The sequence below is a fragment of the Agelaius phoeniceus genome, chromosome 7, assembly GCF_051311805.1.
Source record: "Agelaius phoeniceus isolate bAgePho1 chromosome 7, bAgePho1.hap1, whole genome shotgun sequence".
In the NCBI taxonomy this organism is placed as follows: Eukaryota; Metazoa; Chordata; class Aves; order Passeriformes; family Icteridae; genus Agelaius; species Agelaius phoeniceus.
In genome coordinates, this window is record NC_135271.1 from 16,227,341 (window position 1) to 16,244,160 (window position 16,820).

At 42.2% G+C, this 16,820-nt stretch overlaps 1 protein-coding gene across 7 annotated transcripts in view; it reads left to right on the forward strand.

Annotated features, from left to right (window-relative positions):
* Positions 1 to 16,193, forward strand: part of IKZF2 (IKAROS family zinc finger 2) — a 118,180-nt gene extending 101,987 nt beyond the window's left edge. For all 7 annotated transcript variants that reach the window (XM_077181044.1, XM_077181043.1, XM_054636375.2 and 4 more), the window contains 2 exons: positions 382 to 525; positions 5,422 to 16,193. In XM_077181044.1, the coding sequence (XP_077037159.1) occupies positions 382 to 525; positions 5,422 to 6,146 (869 nt within the window). In that variant the 3' untranslated portion in view covers positions 6,147 to 16,193. The remainder of the gene's footprint in view (positions 1 to 381; positions 526 to 5,421) is intronic.
* Positions 16,194 to 16,820: the final 627 nt, after the last annotated feature.

Sequence of the window (16,820 nt, forward strand, 5' to 3'; positions counted from 1 at the left end):
GGGAATACACAAAGAATGATAACTAAAGGTTTACAATGTTGACAGGTGACCATATTGAAGAGAGAATAATACAAAATGTTGCCTAGAGAGTGAGTTTTCAAAAGTGTCCTCTCCTCACTGGTATTATGAGTGTCCAGAACAAAAGAAGCCCTTTTATAAATGCTTAAATTTGCATTTCTGCTAAATAAGATGGTCCCAAGGAGAGATATTTTGTGAACGTGGCTCTGCTTACAGGTGATTGCTGTCTTGATGCCCAAAATGTTCTCACACCTTGTTTTATGTTGTGCTGCACTTGTTGCACAATCAGCAGGGCCCAAATTATTTGTGTTCTGTGAAGTGTAGACCAGACCTGTCTGATACCATTTTTTTGGTTTTATGTAGTACCTGCTCTGGAAGATTGTAAGGAACAAGAGCCTGTGATGGACAACAATATTTCTGTGGTGCCTTTTGAGAGACCTGCTGTTATAGAGAAGCTGACAAGCAACATGGGAAAGCGTAAAAGCTCCACCCCACAGAAGTTTGTGGGTAAGCTGGAAATGAGCCTTTTATTCTTTTTAGTGCATGGCTATGGGTTATGTGGTATTTGTAATAGCCAGAAGAACAAGGGGAAAAGTAGCACTCTCACAACTTGATTCTGATACAGCAATGGAGGTGGTTAAATCACAGCAAGAAATCATGATAATTATTGAATTCATTTTACCAGTCCAGAGAATTCAAAAGTGAAGTCCACTATCATGAGAATGCCTGAGAAAACTTTGAGTTTTCTACTTCACACTGTTTTGTTTGTGAGGTTTTTTTAAACTTCTCTCTAGCCCTTTTGAGATTTAGATTTGTCATCTTCCCTCTCCTTGCTCCAGAAAAACAAAAACAAGCTAAGACTGTCATATAATTATCTGTCTCCATATGTGTTAAAGAAACAAACAACAAGTATCTCAAGACTTCTAATTTGTATTAAATTCCTGACACTTGGCAACAACTGGTCTGATAATACTGGAATGAGGAAGTAAGTCACATCCCTTGTGTTGGAAGAAGAAGTTCTTGCTCCTACTGCAGCACTCTGCTCACAATAAACTTATTAATGCATGAATAAGAAACAGCATTGGATGGCTTTTGGTTACCAGATTTAGAATCCTAGGTCAAGAATTCATATTTTACTTTGTGTCTTGACATATTAAAATTATTCAGCTTGTAACAGGTGACAGTATGGAGAATTTTACTTGGGTTTAGCTGTAACTTAAAGCTTCTTTTTACTGCTACTGAAGCAATGCAAAACTTCTTAGGAGGGAAGCTGGAACAGAGAATTGTTTGGGGTAAGTGTCAGACTCTCCAGTCACATAATAGGCGTTTTCCTCACTCACTCACTCCCTGAAGGGCAGTCACACACAACTTAAGGGTGTCTCATGCTGCCTGCTCTGAGGACACTTACAGAGAGCATCACAGGACTGTAAGTAATTAGCACAGCCATTTAGAAAAATTGTTGCCCCTCAGGTAAATGGAGATTCAGATGGATTAGTTAAATCACCCCTGAAGGTGGCTGTAAGTAAGCTGCATGGTTTGGAATAGCAGGGGGCCAGCAGTGTGCAGCAGCTCACCTGGGGGGACTGACACACTGACCTGGCTGCTCTCAGTCAGCTGACCATTCCCAAATACCAGTGCCAAGCCCAGGTAAGGCCAGCAATGATCCATCCCACATGGGGAACGCTGGGAGACATCAGTATTTCCTATGTTGTTATATATTTAAACCAGAAAGGTGATTTTACTTGTCCACTCGTGCAACCATTGACCATATGTTGTTCTTGTGTTCAGAGGTAAATTTACTGATTGGAAATCTTTGCCTGAGAGATGCTATACCACATTATTATTCTCTTCAGCAGGTTATATACTTTGTTGTTAGATAAATCCTTTTTTTATCTAGTATCTAGTAACATATCACTATCCGTATGTAGGATAAAAAGTACCTCCTTTCATTTTTACCATATCTTATTTTTCTGATCTTTAGTGGCATCACAGTGTTTAGATTAAATAATAGCAGTCTTCACTTGGCTGCCTTTTTTTTTTTTCCTCCCCTCCACCATGACCTCACTTTTCTTCCCCTTTTCTCCCCAATTAAATATTGTTCAGCTCTATCAGGAAGAATGTGTAATGGTTCTGTTGCTTGCAGGAAATTTTCCTGTGCATACTGCAAGCATGGCACCTGTCCAAAACAACTTAATGGTGTTTATGAGAAGGTCATGTAAGCATAAGCTAAAATCTTTGCATGCTACATCTATCAGTGCTTTACTGCTCTTTCTGATCAGCAATCTCCAAGGGACTGTGGTTATGGACCACAGTCTCTCCTATGGCTGAATTTTCAGGAGGAAAGGAAGCAGCGTACAGCAAATAGAATGAATTCATTTCTGCATGAGAGATTTGGTTATATATCTGCTCTTGAGGTACTAGTCTTACCAAACCAGCTGAAATAGTGGAGGCACACTCCAGAGAAAGTAAAATTTGTGATGTGCAGGAGTGAGAGTACTTCATTTTGCTTCTTGTTCAATGAGGGAGAGGCAGATACCTGTTAAATTAAAAGCAGCCATCTTCAGGCTGATCATGTGAAGCAAATTCATGTATTTTCAGTAGGAATTTGGAGCTTCCTCTCAGAATGTCACCGAGGTCAAGAACTGGCAGGATGCAAAAGGAGACATTTATGTGGCTTACGATAAGACCATGGTTGTTAGAGTAAGAATTAAAAATACACGGGCGTCTCAGAACAGATGAAGATCAGCCGGCTGCCAAATTACACTCAGCTTCTGGTTAATGGGGGTCAGGGAGAAACTTCCCCAGGGGCAAATGCTGGAACAGCTTCCTCCAAGGTTTCTTGTAGCTTTCTCCCAAGTGTCCAGCACTGCAGCTGCTTTAGATACTTGATGAGATGAACTACAGGTATCACAGGACAGCTGTGCCTGTGTGCTTTGATCTAGCTTCAAATACCTGTTTGGGGGTTTATTTGAATGTCATATGGCCAGAGGGGAGAAAGTTTTTTCTTCTGCTTCACTAATGTAGGGCAAGGATAAATAGACTTTGAGCATAGTTTAAATGAAATTTCAGAATGATTGGGCTGATTTAAAGTACAGAATTGGCTAAAGAGGAATTTAATTTGGAAACCACATTGTACTGGTCTATTGGACCGTTTATTGGTTACTTCTGAGCTCTGCGTTTTACGCCCTCTCCTTCCCATGTTATCATTTATTTTGCTTTTTTATGTCACACTCCATTTCTCAGACTCTGACATCTTTGGAACTGGTTCATAATTAAAGGAATAAATAATTCAGGTCACTGGCAATTTACAGCTTTCTTTGCTGTCTGTGCTGGAGTAACTAAACATGGATGATGAAAGGAATCAAAATAAGGTTTGCATCATTTATGCAAGTAGCCCATAAAGGATGGGTAATATTTCTTCATCTGTAAAGCCTACAAAGGACTGACAGTGTGTTTGGGAGCTGGATCAGACCCTCAGCAGATCTACTTCTTATCCAAACACAAGAATGACACAGGAGGCCAGAGCAGGTGACAGGCACCAGTGGGCACCAGACAGAGTGTCCAGTTGCAGAGCTGTCCATCCTGTCTGTGGCAGCACAGCCATCACAGCTTGCCAGACCACAGCAAAACACTGAAAGGAGGATGTTTGATGGCAAGAATCATCCACAAGTTGTGTCAGATTACCCAGGACCATCACTGAGTACACATCATAGGTACACAAGCATGGTATGGTGTCCAGCCATGTGAACAGTATTGCTGAACAGAGGAGGAATATTCATGTGCTTCACTTTAGACTTATATTTAATTACCTTGATAATCAGGGCTAAGTTCCTCAGCAGAAGTGATGCATCATCATCTCTAAGGACATCATGGTTCTTCTCTATGCATCACTTTAGAATAAGTCACTCTGAGTGGAATGAATTATTATAGTCAAAAATAAAATGCTGAGTGATAGCTGTGTTGAAATGTACTAATGCAATTTGGAAGAGATTTGGGATTACAGTTCTGTTTCTTATAGTGGTTTATACACACTGTGTTCCAAGCAATTTTGGCAAAAGGTGATAGAAGAAGCTTCTTGAGTAATTTAATTCTTGAGTAGCCAAACCACTTGTAAGTGGTGACTTCTTGAATATATTAACTTATGCTACTGGGAAAAAAGTCTGGTTTTATGTACCAAGGAAGTGAAGTAACAAAGACAATGAAAACCAACCAGTATTGTTTATCAGACTTCATAAAATCAGCTTTAAAAGTTAGCTGTCAACAACCAGCTAATTGCATGTGTGAACACATAGGAGCATGTGCATCTTGTATCATGTACATATAACCTTTCCTGTTTAAAAAGAAGTTATTCCATGAGCTTTGACTCTCCAAAGCCATCACTGAAAAAGCAGTGCTGCTGAGCTGAGCCCTGGTGTAAGCAGTGGTCAACTTGTTCACTTCCAAGGAGAGCTGTGATGTGTAGCATGGTGCCCTGTGACTGCCATAATGTACCAGCATGTGGTTCTGGTTTTGCACATCTGTCATGCCATTGATGTTAAAAGCTTACAAGGATGTGAGTGAGGATTCACAGTAATGAACCAGCCAGCTTCAGCATCATTAGGTATAAATTTATCCTGTGTCAGTGAAAGGTGCTTTTGTCTTTTACCAAGTGAAACAAAGCTATACATCTGCTTTCTCTATTTGTTTTCTTACCTTATTAGACACTAGGAAGGGAGCAGTGTGTGTGTGTCTTTTTTTTTTCCTCAGTCCAAAAAGGATGGAATATTTTTTTTTTTTTGAGGGAGGAAAACTGCAAAAATCAGCCTCCACTGTTCCTGTAAATGGCTTCATTCTTGGCCACATGCTGTCATTTAATGTTTGGGGGTTTTTTTCTGCTGGTTAAAGGATTTATATCTTGTGGCTCTTAAGGTGCCACCATAACAAGCCCCCTGTACTTGTTGTTTGGGTTTCTCACTGTTCAGCTCTGTTGTTAGGTAGGTGCAAGGCACCTCAGATTGTGAGCCACGTGTGAAATGGTCCCTTGAATTTTGGGGAGAGTATGTCTAATGATATACTCTGTCAGAACTTCAGTGGCCTCAATATTTCAATCCAGTTGTATTTCCTAACTTGAAGTGTGGACACAGTCAGGCTCAGTTGAAGATTTGGAATTGCTCTGGAAGTTGCTACAGCCACATGTTCCAGCTGGAATAAATTTTAAAAAGAAAAGAAGAAAGCTCTTGGTGAGGTTACTGTTTTATCCATCTCAGGACAGGAACTTCTTAGGAGGTCAATAATAAATTGAAGGAGGTTAACTTTAGACTCTGGAATAATTTCACCCCAAGTCAGGAGGTTTCTGTCTCTTTTGCAGTGAAACATTGCAGTGATTGTGTTGATTTTGCTCATGGATTTGCTTTTATCTCTTAGGTGAAAAGTTCATGAGATTTGGCTATCCAGATATCCCCTTTGATATGAACCTAAGCTATGACAAGGAGGCTGAGCTGATGCAGTCTCACATGATGGACCAAGCCATCACCAATGCAATCACCTACCTTGGAGCTGAGGCACTTCACCCCCTGATGCAGCACACACCGAGCACAATTGCAGAGGTGGCCCCGGTCATCAGCTCAGCTTACGCTCAGGTCTATCATCCCAGCAGGATAGAGAGGCCCATCAGCAGGGAAACAGCTGACAGCCACGAGAACAACATGGATGGCCCAATCTCCCTCATCAGACCAAAGAGTCGAATCCAGGATAGAGAGGGCTCCCCCAGCAATAGCTGCCTGGATTCTACTGACTCAGACAGCAGCCACGACGACCGCCAGTCCTACCCAGGAAACGCTGCCTTAACCCCCAAGATCAAGCCAAACCCGGCTTACGTGAAGGAGGAGGCCAAGCCTTTGGATGTCACAAAAGCTTCTAAGGGCTCTTTAAAGGATATGTACAAGGTGATCAACGGAGAAGGGGAGCAGATTAGGGCTTTCAAGTGCGAGCACTGTCGCGTCCTCTTCCTGGACCATGTCATGTACACCATCCACATGGGCTGCCACGGCTACCGGGACCCGCTGGAGTGCAACATCTGTGGCTACCGGAGCCAGGACCGCTATGAGTTCTCGTCGCACATAGTCCGGGGGGAGCACACATTCCGCTAGGCCTTCTCATCCAAAGGGGACTCCTATGAAGTACAAGAACTGCACATGAAGAAATACTGCACTTACAATCCCACTTTTCCTCAGACATTGAGACGCCTATTTTGTTGTTGTTGCTGTTGTCGTTGTTGCCGTTGTTTAATTATTATTATTAACCTTATTTTTTGTGGACCCAACCTCATTTGCTCTGCCCAGCTTAAGAATGGAGAGAAGGAAGGGAATGGATAAAAAGAGGGGTTTGTTGTGGCAATCAGTTCTTGGGGAGTGACCCGCCTTGCTTGCTGTGGGAATTGGAAGGCAGTCTGTGTCCGTCTCAGTCAGTTGTACACCATGTCCTCTTTTGGGATGTCGCTCAACCGTGCCAGGTGCTTTCAAGTCCCAACAAGATGCCACTCATTTGGAATTTCAGAGGAATAGGTAGAAACATTTCAGAGGAGAGCCTTTTTCTAATGTGAAGATACGGTGCGAGCTTTCGGTGGCTGGAGGAAAGGGGGGGAACTTTGTTCTGCAGAATGAACAATTATTTTCAAAGCAAAACTGGTAGGGAGTTAGGAGCATGAATCAAAGTCAATATTCCTCTCAAAATTACTTTCAAGGGTGAGCTGTTTTCCTGGGTTCAGTGTGTATTGCCCCTCTAGAATGTAAATAAATGAAAAAAGAGAAAAAGAAATGTATGTCTTAACACTGTACCACATTATAGCAGTTTAGTTTCATAAGTCTGAGGGCCTTCTGTGGTAAGTTTGAGGCTTTGTTTTTTTTATTTTCCTTAACTTATGAAGCACCTTTTTTTAGAATTGTTGATATTCTGTTACTCCATACCTATGTGTTGTCTCACTGGCTTCTTAGAGACCCTTGGGAGCCTTATTTCTTTAGTTGCACCCTAAGTTTTAAGAAAGAACATTTAGAAATAACATTTAAACTTGCTTCTAGGACAGTAAGTGGCCTAGGGGTGGGTGAGAGCCTGTAGTTTACTCAAGAGGTTCTGCTGCTCTTCAGAAATACTTTTGGGTTAAAATTATGGATTTAAAAATTACGAAAGTGCTAGTAGCAAAGGATTCTTTAAATATAGGTATATATAGATACATAATTATGTAAATACTTTCTCATTCTACTATCACAGTGTTAACCTCTTGGCAAGAGCCTAAACTAAGACTTGCAGCTGGGAAAGCGTTACGAGCCATATCCTTGGCCAGCATTAATCCTCTTGGCTCCATTGAATTTAATGGAACTGCCCCAACTATTTCAGCTACATCAGGATCCTAACCTTGACTGTTTTTTCTTTTGTTGACTTCTTACTTCTTAATTTGCTGAACCACTGACTTCCTTTTGTTTGTATATCATCAATTCTGCTGAATTTAGGGGTGAAAGTATTAGCAGGTTTTGCTGGATAGGCTTTGCTCCCAGTGAGCACAGAAGCCCAGCAAACCAACAGGTCACATATGATCTTCCCTGCTTCTTCAGAAAGGGATAAGTGGAGATGTAGGTGCTGGGTATTGATTTGGGCTTAAAGATTTCTTTTTTGTTCCTAATTTAATAATTTCCCTGTAGGGAAAGCAAATGGAGAAGCACACTCTAGAGAGAGTCCTTGAGCTACAGACTGGACAAGAAAACAAGTCCACTGATCTGTTTGGTTTCTTTCTTTCTCTCTGAGTAAATAACAAAGCCAGCAAGCACCCGGCAAGTTGCATCAGTAAAAACTGGGCTTAAACCTACAGGACAGATTGCCATTGAAACCCAACTGTTTGTACCAATCACAATTGAAATGTTGTTGTTTGGCAACAAGAGCACAGCTTGAGAATGGAAAGATCTGGATGGGTTTAACCCGCTCCGCACACACGGTCTCCATGCGCCTGGGGAGACCTTTTCCAAAGGATAAAGTTACTAAAGTATAAAAGAGAGAGCAAGATCAGGCCATAATGAATTCCCATCTGCTCCCTCCAATCTGTGCACTTGATGCATATGCCAGTTTGCTGTTCGTTTTGAGGGTACTGGATTTTTTTTTCTTCTTCTCTTCCTAGACCTGGAGCATTTGAAAGTAGGAGCTGAAAGGTATTGATTGAAATCTTTTTATGGTGACATTCTTGGCAGCTAGAACCTGTGTTTAGAAAGAATACAGTAGATCATGGCCAGATTACCTGATGACTGCTTCCCAGCACTGCAATGCTATTAAGTAGGAGCTGGTAAAGTCTTGCAGTAGCCTATTAATTATAATACAATATGGAGAGAAATGTCATCTTGTGTAATGTGAGACCTATCAAGGCTGGGAATATGCAGGCTTTGGAGAGACAGATTTAAAGATCTATTCCCAACATTGTTCTTAATGTCGTTGGGTTCCTCCCCCTCCTTCTTTCTTCACCCTAATGTAGAGGAAACTGGGGCAAATGAACCAGTGCCATCCTCTGAACCATTCTCATTGTCTTGTGCCTGGTGCAGCCAAATTTTGTTTGTGCAGGAGAAAAGCAGGGAGATGCTGGAGGGCATCACTTGCATTCTGTGTGGCTGCTTGTCTGCAGTGAGGGAGGTGGGCTTAGGGGACGGCCGGCTGTGCTTCATGTCAGGATGTGCCTGGAAATACAGAAAAGAAAAAAGTGGCAGTGATTTGCTGAGGCAGGAAAGGTCATTTAAGAACAAGGTGGAAAGGAAAAGGTTCTTGGACCTTGAGGGTTGCTGGGCTTTCCTGGGCCTCCAGAAAAAAACATGCCCAAGCTAGAGAGAAAGGTTGCCGGCAAATCCTTTCAGTCTCTGAGGGAAACACTCCATTCTCCCCTCTGTGGTCAGTGAAAGAACATTGGGCTGTGGTTTCTTGGAATAGCTAGCACTAGGGAAAAGTGTTTAAAATTTCTGCCTTTGTTTGGGAAAGCACCAGAATACGGGAAAGGTAGAGAATCTCTTGTGTATGTACAGATCAGTTGGCTGCAATTACATCTGCAGTTCATCTGCACTTGGGGTCACTGATGACTCACTGCTACCTCCAGTAAGGTGTATTCTGTGGGAGTTTAAAGGATCACATGGGGACACCCACTGATTTTGGACCTGGCTTCAGTTAAGTCCAACTTCTTGATCTAATGGTAGCAGATGAGGTCTGTATGTCCTGGTAGCACAGGGAACTGGACAAGTACTGGGGAATTATCTTAGTGAAACCACATTTTTTGGAGAGGAAGAAACTTGAGGGGTCACATTGATTTTTTTATTATCAATGTCCTTTTCTAAACACTCACAGGAGACTTTTATCCTAGAGTTAGGAAAAGAGGAAAGATTAAATTCTAGTTCAAATTTTGAACAAAATTTTGAATTAACATGTACTTTAGAATTCAATTCCTACTGAAAATTATTAGAGAGCTTTATGTAATGCAGTTTGTTCCTTCCAAAAGTGAGCAAAATGGGGCAGCAGAGATTTCTTTGGGTGTTTTTTTCTTGTTTGCTCCCTGCAAGAATTGGATTTCTAAGAAAAGCTCTTGAGTTTCATCAAGTTCATTAGTCATTCATAGTGTACTAGGAATTTCAGTAGCTAATCCCTGGCCTCTAAATCCCTTTGTTCTGAGTATTTGGTGCTGGAAATCAAATCTGGCTGATTTTTATTCGACTCTTTTGAAATTCTTGGAATTGGGTTTCCGGTTAGAAACATACATTTGCAAATTTAGAGTTGGCTTCCTGTGAGCATTCCCCATTTTCATTAAAAAAAAAAAAAAATCTGGGCACTTCTCTGCCAGTAAACCCTTTTGCTTCTTTTACATCAAAAATGGCAATACTCTGACTCAGTTTAGAGGATTACAAGCCTATTAATTTAAAGAGAAGTGTGACTGCTTATTCTGCTCTTGGTGTGATCCATATCCTTGGAGCAAAGGGCATTATCTATATATCTGCAGTTATGACTGATTTATTTTACAGCCACCTCTCTTTGTAATCAGTTAGGAGGGCACATCAAAATATATTGCATTTTTCAGTAAAGCCTACTCTTTACTCAGTAACTTATGAGATTAAAATAATTTTATTCTCCTTAAAAAGTGCTTTCATCTATGATGTGATGTGAAGGGTGTCTAGGTATTAACCTGTAGTGGTCTGTAGCAGAGAGGAAGATTTAAAATGGGTTAATGGGCCTGGTTTTTAGTGGTACTGGTTTCTACAATGTTAGGACCCAGCTCACAAAGTAGCCATGAGGACCTAAAGTATGTTTACTGCAAGGTGAAGAAATTCTCAATTGTCAGAGTTTGCAAATTTCTTTCTGTTTACAAGGGCTTCCCTAAATTTGTGCTTTTGGGCAGGAGGTCAGTAATGAAACCCAACCCTTCAAAACTGGGCTTTCATGGGGCATTATTACTGTTGCCCAGGCCCTGGGCTAGCTTGTTCTGGTTTGAAAGAAGCCAGACAACAGACACTCCTTCCTCCAGAGAGAAACTTTGGAGATAACTGCAGCAAAGGTGCTTATTTCAGCCAAGGGCAGGAGCTACAGTAATGCAGTTCCTTCACTGAATAAATTCCTTTCCTTAACTCTTGCTGTGCTTTTTAATGTAATGAGGAAGGCTGCCAGAGTCACCTAAAGTCAGTGTGGGATTTTAGGAAAAGGGTGATGAAATTGGCTTTTCTGCCAGTAATTCACATCTTAGCTTGGTTTAATAGCATTTAAAAACAAAAGTGGATGGCCTGTGGTCTGGGGCAGCTGGAGAGCTTGACAAAGTACATTTATATATATATATATATATATATGGTATTGTGTAGTTAGAGGTATGCTTTATTATATATGTGCCTTTTCCAAATGCATTTTGGGAGATCCTGATGTCGTTTGTGATATCCTACCAGACCCTTTCAGAATGCACAACAAAAACCAACCCAAAGGAAACATCCCTCCTCCTGCTCTGCACCCTCCCTGGCAGCTTGACCCAGAGAGAGGACCCTGGTCAGTACTTTGCTGTGAGATTTCCTGGAGTCAGACAGCTTTTAGGAGTGGGGAGGGCTGAAAATGACCCCAGCCAAGTACATTCCAGCTGTCCAGCCAGAGCTGGTCTGCAGCTGGTCCCAGGGAGCACAGCATTCCCAGCACAATGGCAGGACTTGCTGTGGGAGCCCTCAGCTGCACCGTACCCTGCAGAGAGCCAGGGAAGCGCCTCCTGTTTCCTCCCTCTTTAAGTAAAGCACCCTTTAGTGGACTTTGCTCTGCTTTAGAGTTCCCACTTAGGTCTGGGAGCAGACTTTAAAGCTCTTGCTTCTTGCTTCAGCCTGGAAAAACAAATGTGGTGAGTCCTTTGGAAGTGGTTTGCAAGTTTGCCTGTCAGGCTGCTGCCAGCGCAGGAATTGGCACAGAGAGCAGAGAAGCTCATCAGCAGGAGGCATTCAGGGGGCTCATGAGCTGGAGCACTGCTGTGAGAGCACAGTGCTGCTTCTGGGACTTTCCCAGGGGTTGGTGACCTGGTTACAGGTGCACTTGTTCCCCCTGCAGGGCTGCAGAGCTGAGTGTGCCAGGAGGGCCACCGTGGGCAAGGTGGCTGGGCCAGCAGGCTTTGGGCAGAGCCTGAGCCCAGCAGCAGCCCAGAGCCACCCCCTTGGCAATGCTCTCCCAAAGAGGGGTGCTGAGGGGAGCAGTTAGGTAGAAAAGAGCTAGAATTTGCTTCATAGTGAATCGAATCCCTTTTATCCCATTGATGTGTTCTGAGATATAAGCAAAGGAGAACATCACTGCTTTCCAATTTGGTTTCTAATTTGACCTTCTTGTGTCCTTCTACCCAGCTCTGAAATGTGCAGAGGACAGTCAGGAGGAGGGCTGGGCTCAGGCTTTGCCATGCTGCATGCTTAACAGGCCAAGGAAACAGTAAAACCAGTCTCTGTTTAATTCACCTACCTTCCCAGTTGATTGTGTAGATTCCTGGTTCCTGTTCACTTCCAGCCTTTGGAAAGGTGGTTATCAGTGTGCACACTTAGGTCCTCATCTTTGAAGATAACTTCCCATGCTATCTCCTTCTGTACAAACTTCTCCTTTTCATCTTGGGGTCTAATTAATCAGTGGACAGAAATGACCATTTCAACAGAAACCTGCATAGTTGTAGTAAAACTAATATTTTTTTACCATTGGAAAAAAAAAAAACCACAAAAAACCTGTGATATTTTGACTAGCAGTACTAGGTGAAGTATTTCAACAGAGTGAATGACAATGAAGTTAATCAGATCATGTCTTGAGAGGGGCTGGTTTCTCCTGTTGGGAGAAAGGGAGCAGCCTGGCCCAAAGCTGGGGCCAGCACTTCCTTTCCATAGCAGGTGTTGGTTTAGGCGACTGCACTGCAGCCCAGGAAAACATTTGAGCACCATCAGCCTCGTGCCATCCCTTTGGCTGGATGTGGACATGCACAGGAGCTTTGCAGCTGGCTGTGTGTATCCTGATCCCATTATCTGTGGGATCAGGGTGCAGCACAGCAGCTCTGGGCAGGCTGGGTGGTGGTGCTGGAGGCATTCCCTTATTCTGTGTAGCAGCCTTAATCCCTGGCCCTTGGTGGTACCTGGGTACCCCCAGGCTCTGTCTGTGTCACCCAGCTGGATAAAGGATGGGAACCTCCTGTCCCTTATGGGCACAATGGGGCCAGTTTGCAGTAAATTGGGCCATTTAGTTTTACCTCAAGTGACATCGAGTGAGAAAAGCTTCTTGCAGGGGTGGAGGTCACTGAGTCCCTACTATGCACTTACTGGGATTTGACTTTGCTTACTGGAAATGGATGTTGGTTCCTGAACACACTGTAACAAGGGAAGGACTTTTTTTTTGGTTGTTTTTGTAGTCATTCAGATTCTGAAACTGTGATCAATTATTTGACAAATTGTCAAGTGTCCTCAGAGCTTGAACACGTTCACTTCCTCACCATGTAGCAGTCTCCTCTGGCTTTCTGTGCTTTTCTCTTTCCCCCTTTTCCTTCTTGGAGCTTTAAGTCTGGGCCTGCTCTTATCTCCTGTAGCTTTGGGCTGTCTAGGGGTTTGGGGGGGGTGGTTTTGGGGTTTTTGGGTTTTTTTTTGTTCATTGGCTGTACAGTCTGTTTACATATTTTTGTACTCAAGTGTAGTTTTTTATTAAAAACAGAAAAAAAGAAAAAAAAGTCAATTTGAGAAAAAAAATAAGGTACGTACTCTTTGTAACACTTTAAAGATCTAGGGTACCTTTGAGATGACTCTACAGTGATGTAATTATAATACTGTATATTTGCCTTCCTTTTTAGTTGGTTTTATTTTCTGTTTTGTTTTGGTTTTTTTTTCCTAAAATATATATCTTTTTATGAGAAACTGGAAACTTTTAATGCAAATGTTTAGAAAGATTTAAAATTGTAAAGTTAAAAAAAAATGTCATATAATTTTTTTTTCCTGTTGGAAGAAAATGCTTTAAAAAAAGTTTTACTACTGTTATATTCCAGGGTGGGGGTTACCAACCCCAAATTTGCTTCTTATGCTTCATTCTTGGATCCTGCTTTCTAAACATGATCATTGCAGACATGGATGATTTGCTTGTATTAATTCTAAAAGCAAAAATCGCCAACATTTGGGTTACTTTTCTGTTCAAGTGCAATACTTACCCTGACATCTTATTAATGTACAGTGGTTTCTGTGTTCCTTCCTCAGTCCACACAAATCAGTGAAACAAAATGCTCTGCCCTAAATGCATTTAAAGATATGGTTCAAGTAAACTGATTGCGACTGACAAAACATGAGAAAGTGTAAATTAAGGCTAAAGCCCATACTTTACCTCCTGCTTGTCGTTGGCATTGAAAGACATCCACATCCAGAATTAAGGACATACCTGTTCTTGACTCTTCCTCCCTCTTCTTTTCTAATTGCAGCTTTTTTAAGAAAAGCACTTAATATTGATGTTTATTAAAAATGACAAAAAAAAAAATAAAAAGATCTTTTGGTCTGATCCAAAACCCACTCAGTGGAGACTCCTGTTGACTTTGAGGATGGATTTTGGATTAGGCCTAATCTCTTAGCTAGGGCAAAACTGCCCTTTACTCTAGGGAAGAGATTTGCCTGCGTAAGAATTACAGGACTCGTGTCTTTTATCTACCTGAGAGACCAGAAAAGCTTCTTTAGAGTTGTCCTTGTCTTATATAAGTTTAGATGGGACTTGTTTTACATATCATACGTATTTATATATAGTGTATTTTTAATGCCTTCCCTCCCACCCCCCAGTAGACTGAAGCCGCTGTTGTGTAAATATGTATTTAGGTACGTAATAAAGAAAAAGGAATAAAATCCCATGGAGACTTCTTGGAAAGGCAGTTACTGCGCATGCACAGTAGCCACTTTTGTCTTTTAAATTTGTATTTAAGAGATTTCTTTTTAATAATAACAAAGGCGAGGAGACTGTATCTATCCCTTTCTGATTGATTGCCAAAATCGTTGCCCAGCCCCCAGTGTCTGAGCTGAAGAAAAACAAGGTTCGGTGTGCGGCTGTGGCGGTCCTCGCTGGTCTCACTCCTTGAGCCACAATGTGGGAGCCTCCCGTGGGCAGCTCGGCTCCTGCTGCTCTCGGGGCTGCGCTGAGCAGCGGGACCCGGGCCCGGCCGGGAGCGGAGCTCCGGGCTAAGGGTGCGGCCGCTTGTCCGGCATCTGCCCCGGCATCTGCCCCGGCCGCTCCGGAGCTGCGCTCTGCCCCCCGCGCTCCTCTTTTCCTGACCACAGCCAGGCGGCTCATCTGGGAAATGACCCCTTTTTTCTTCCAGGTGTAAGAATTTTTGGTTCTGCGATAGATCTGCCGAGCTCAAATTGAGGAATCTTTAAAATTAAAAAAAAAAAAAAATTAAAAAAAATATAAAAAAGACATCAGAGTTTACTCCAAAAGCCAGTGAAGACACTGGGAGTTGTCCCATTTATGTGTTCATTGGAAGGTACTCTTATAAAAGGAGTTGAGAAACAATCCCTTTGACAGTGGTGCATGTGAGCAACCCTAATGTAAACCTGTATCCCCCTGCTAAAAGAGTTTTGCCGCTATAGACTGAACTATGGGACTTGTTGTTATTTTTATTTTCTTCTTAGCATACATGCATACATATGGTTGCACATCTGTATGTGTGTGCTCTGTACCTGTGTGAGTGTTGTACAGCCATGTGAGAGTGGGAGTCCGTGTGTGTGTGTGTGCGTGTATAAATAAAAGAAGCTGCAGAAACTTTGTAATACTTTGTGAAAAGGATTATATTATAAAGGTTTGTACTGTCTTGAGTGCACAGCTACTGGAATAAATGTAGGGAATCTCAGGAACAAGCATATAATTTGTCCAAGAATTATTTCTTCTCAGAAGTGTAAGTGCAGTTTTTAATTCTGTATATTATTTAATATTTTACCAATAAAAATAAACTTCTGACATGAAAGGGTTTTCCATTCAAGCTTTCTGGACACGTTGGTGTATGCATGCACGTTTCTTTCTTGCAGCAGGAAGCACACGTGACGGTTTGGCAGGAATTTCATTTCTACCTGCTCACAAATCCTGTTAATTAGTTAGAGAGACTGAGTGTGTTGTGGGTTGGGGATCTAAGCATGGGTTCTGAGAGGGGAGAGTTGAGCACAGATCTGCTTTTAATCATTGGAGCTAAAGAAATGCCTTCCATCAGCTTCAGCATCCCTGAGAGAAGTGTCCCCAAGGGTCCTGCTGTGTCAAATGGTGGCATCAGCCACCTGCCAATGGCTCTGTCATGTTTTTGAAATGAATTAGTGCCCTTAGGTTTTTCTGGAAACACTTGGACTGCACACACATTTCCTTTGAACCCTTCCCTCAGCATGGGTTTTTGGCTGAGTTTCCTCACCCTTCCAGAGGTGATGTAGGGATTTGTTGGGCAGTTCTCATTGCCCAGCCTGTCCTTCCTTTCCTAACCCAGCTATCGACCCGGTAGCATTCACAGTACAAACTCTTCCGACTAAAAGGAAGATCTCATGGACCTTCAGAAATTGTTTGTTGTTTGTTTTACAAATCTCTTGTAAATTCTTGGTTAAAGATTAACCAGCCTCTCCCCATAATAAAAGTGTTCATCATTCACATGAGAATGGAAATTCCTTAAGATATCACCTGAATAAAAATTAATCTTCCTTTAAGTCATGTTTGATGTCTGTTGTCTCCAAGGAATGCTTCTGTTCAGTGAGCAGAATTTCCTGATTCCTGTCACACAGGATTGCTGGATTACTGATTTTGCTTTAAAAAAACCTCAAAATTCAGCTAATGGGACTGTCTGAATCTTTAGTGCATGAAGGAGAAATCCCATTGTGCCATTGTAGGACAGAAATGACTGGCTTGATGGACCCAAGGTCCTGTTCCAAAATTATTTGAGATATTGATGCTCTTTTCATTGACTTCAGCTAAGAGTCTGAGATGATGAGGGAAGAGCTCATAGGCAGAAATTAAATGACTTTCTAATCCTTAGGACTGCTGAGTCATTTTCAGGGGTGAGACTGTGTGTGGCCTCACATTATTAAGGAAGAGGCTCTTAGAAATCTCCTGGCCTTGATTCAGGGCCAGCATGGTGGTGTGCCTGTCTCTGGGCAAGAGTCACACCTTGGGGGCCATTGCCTTTCCCTTTAGATCACCCTGTCAGCAGCTGCAAGCAAAGGGCAGGTTGATCTCACCAGTTAAACTCTTATCTAGGCAACAGGGAATCATGTCTGATCCTTCCTCTGCGTGGCTTTTCCTGGGAAACTCTCACTGCATCAAAGACAGCCTTTTCT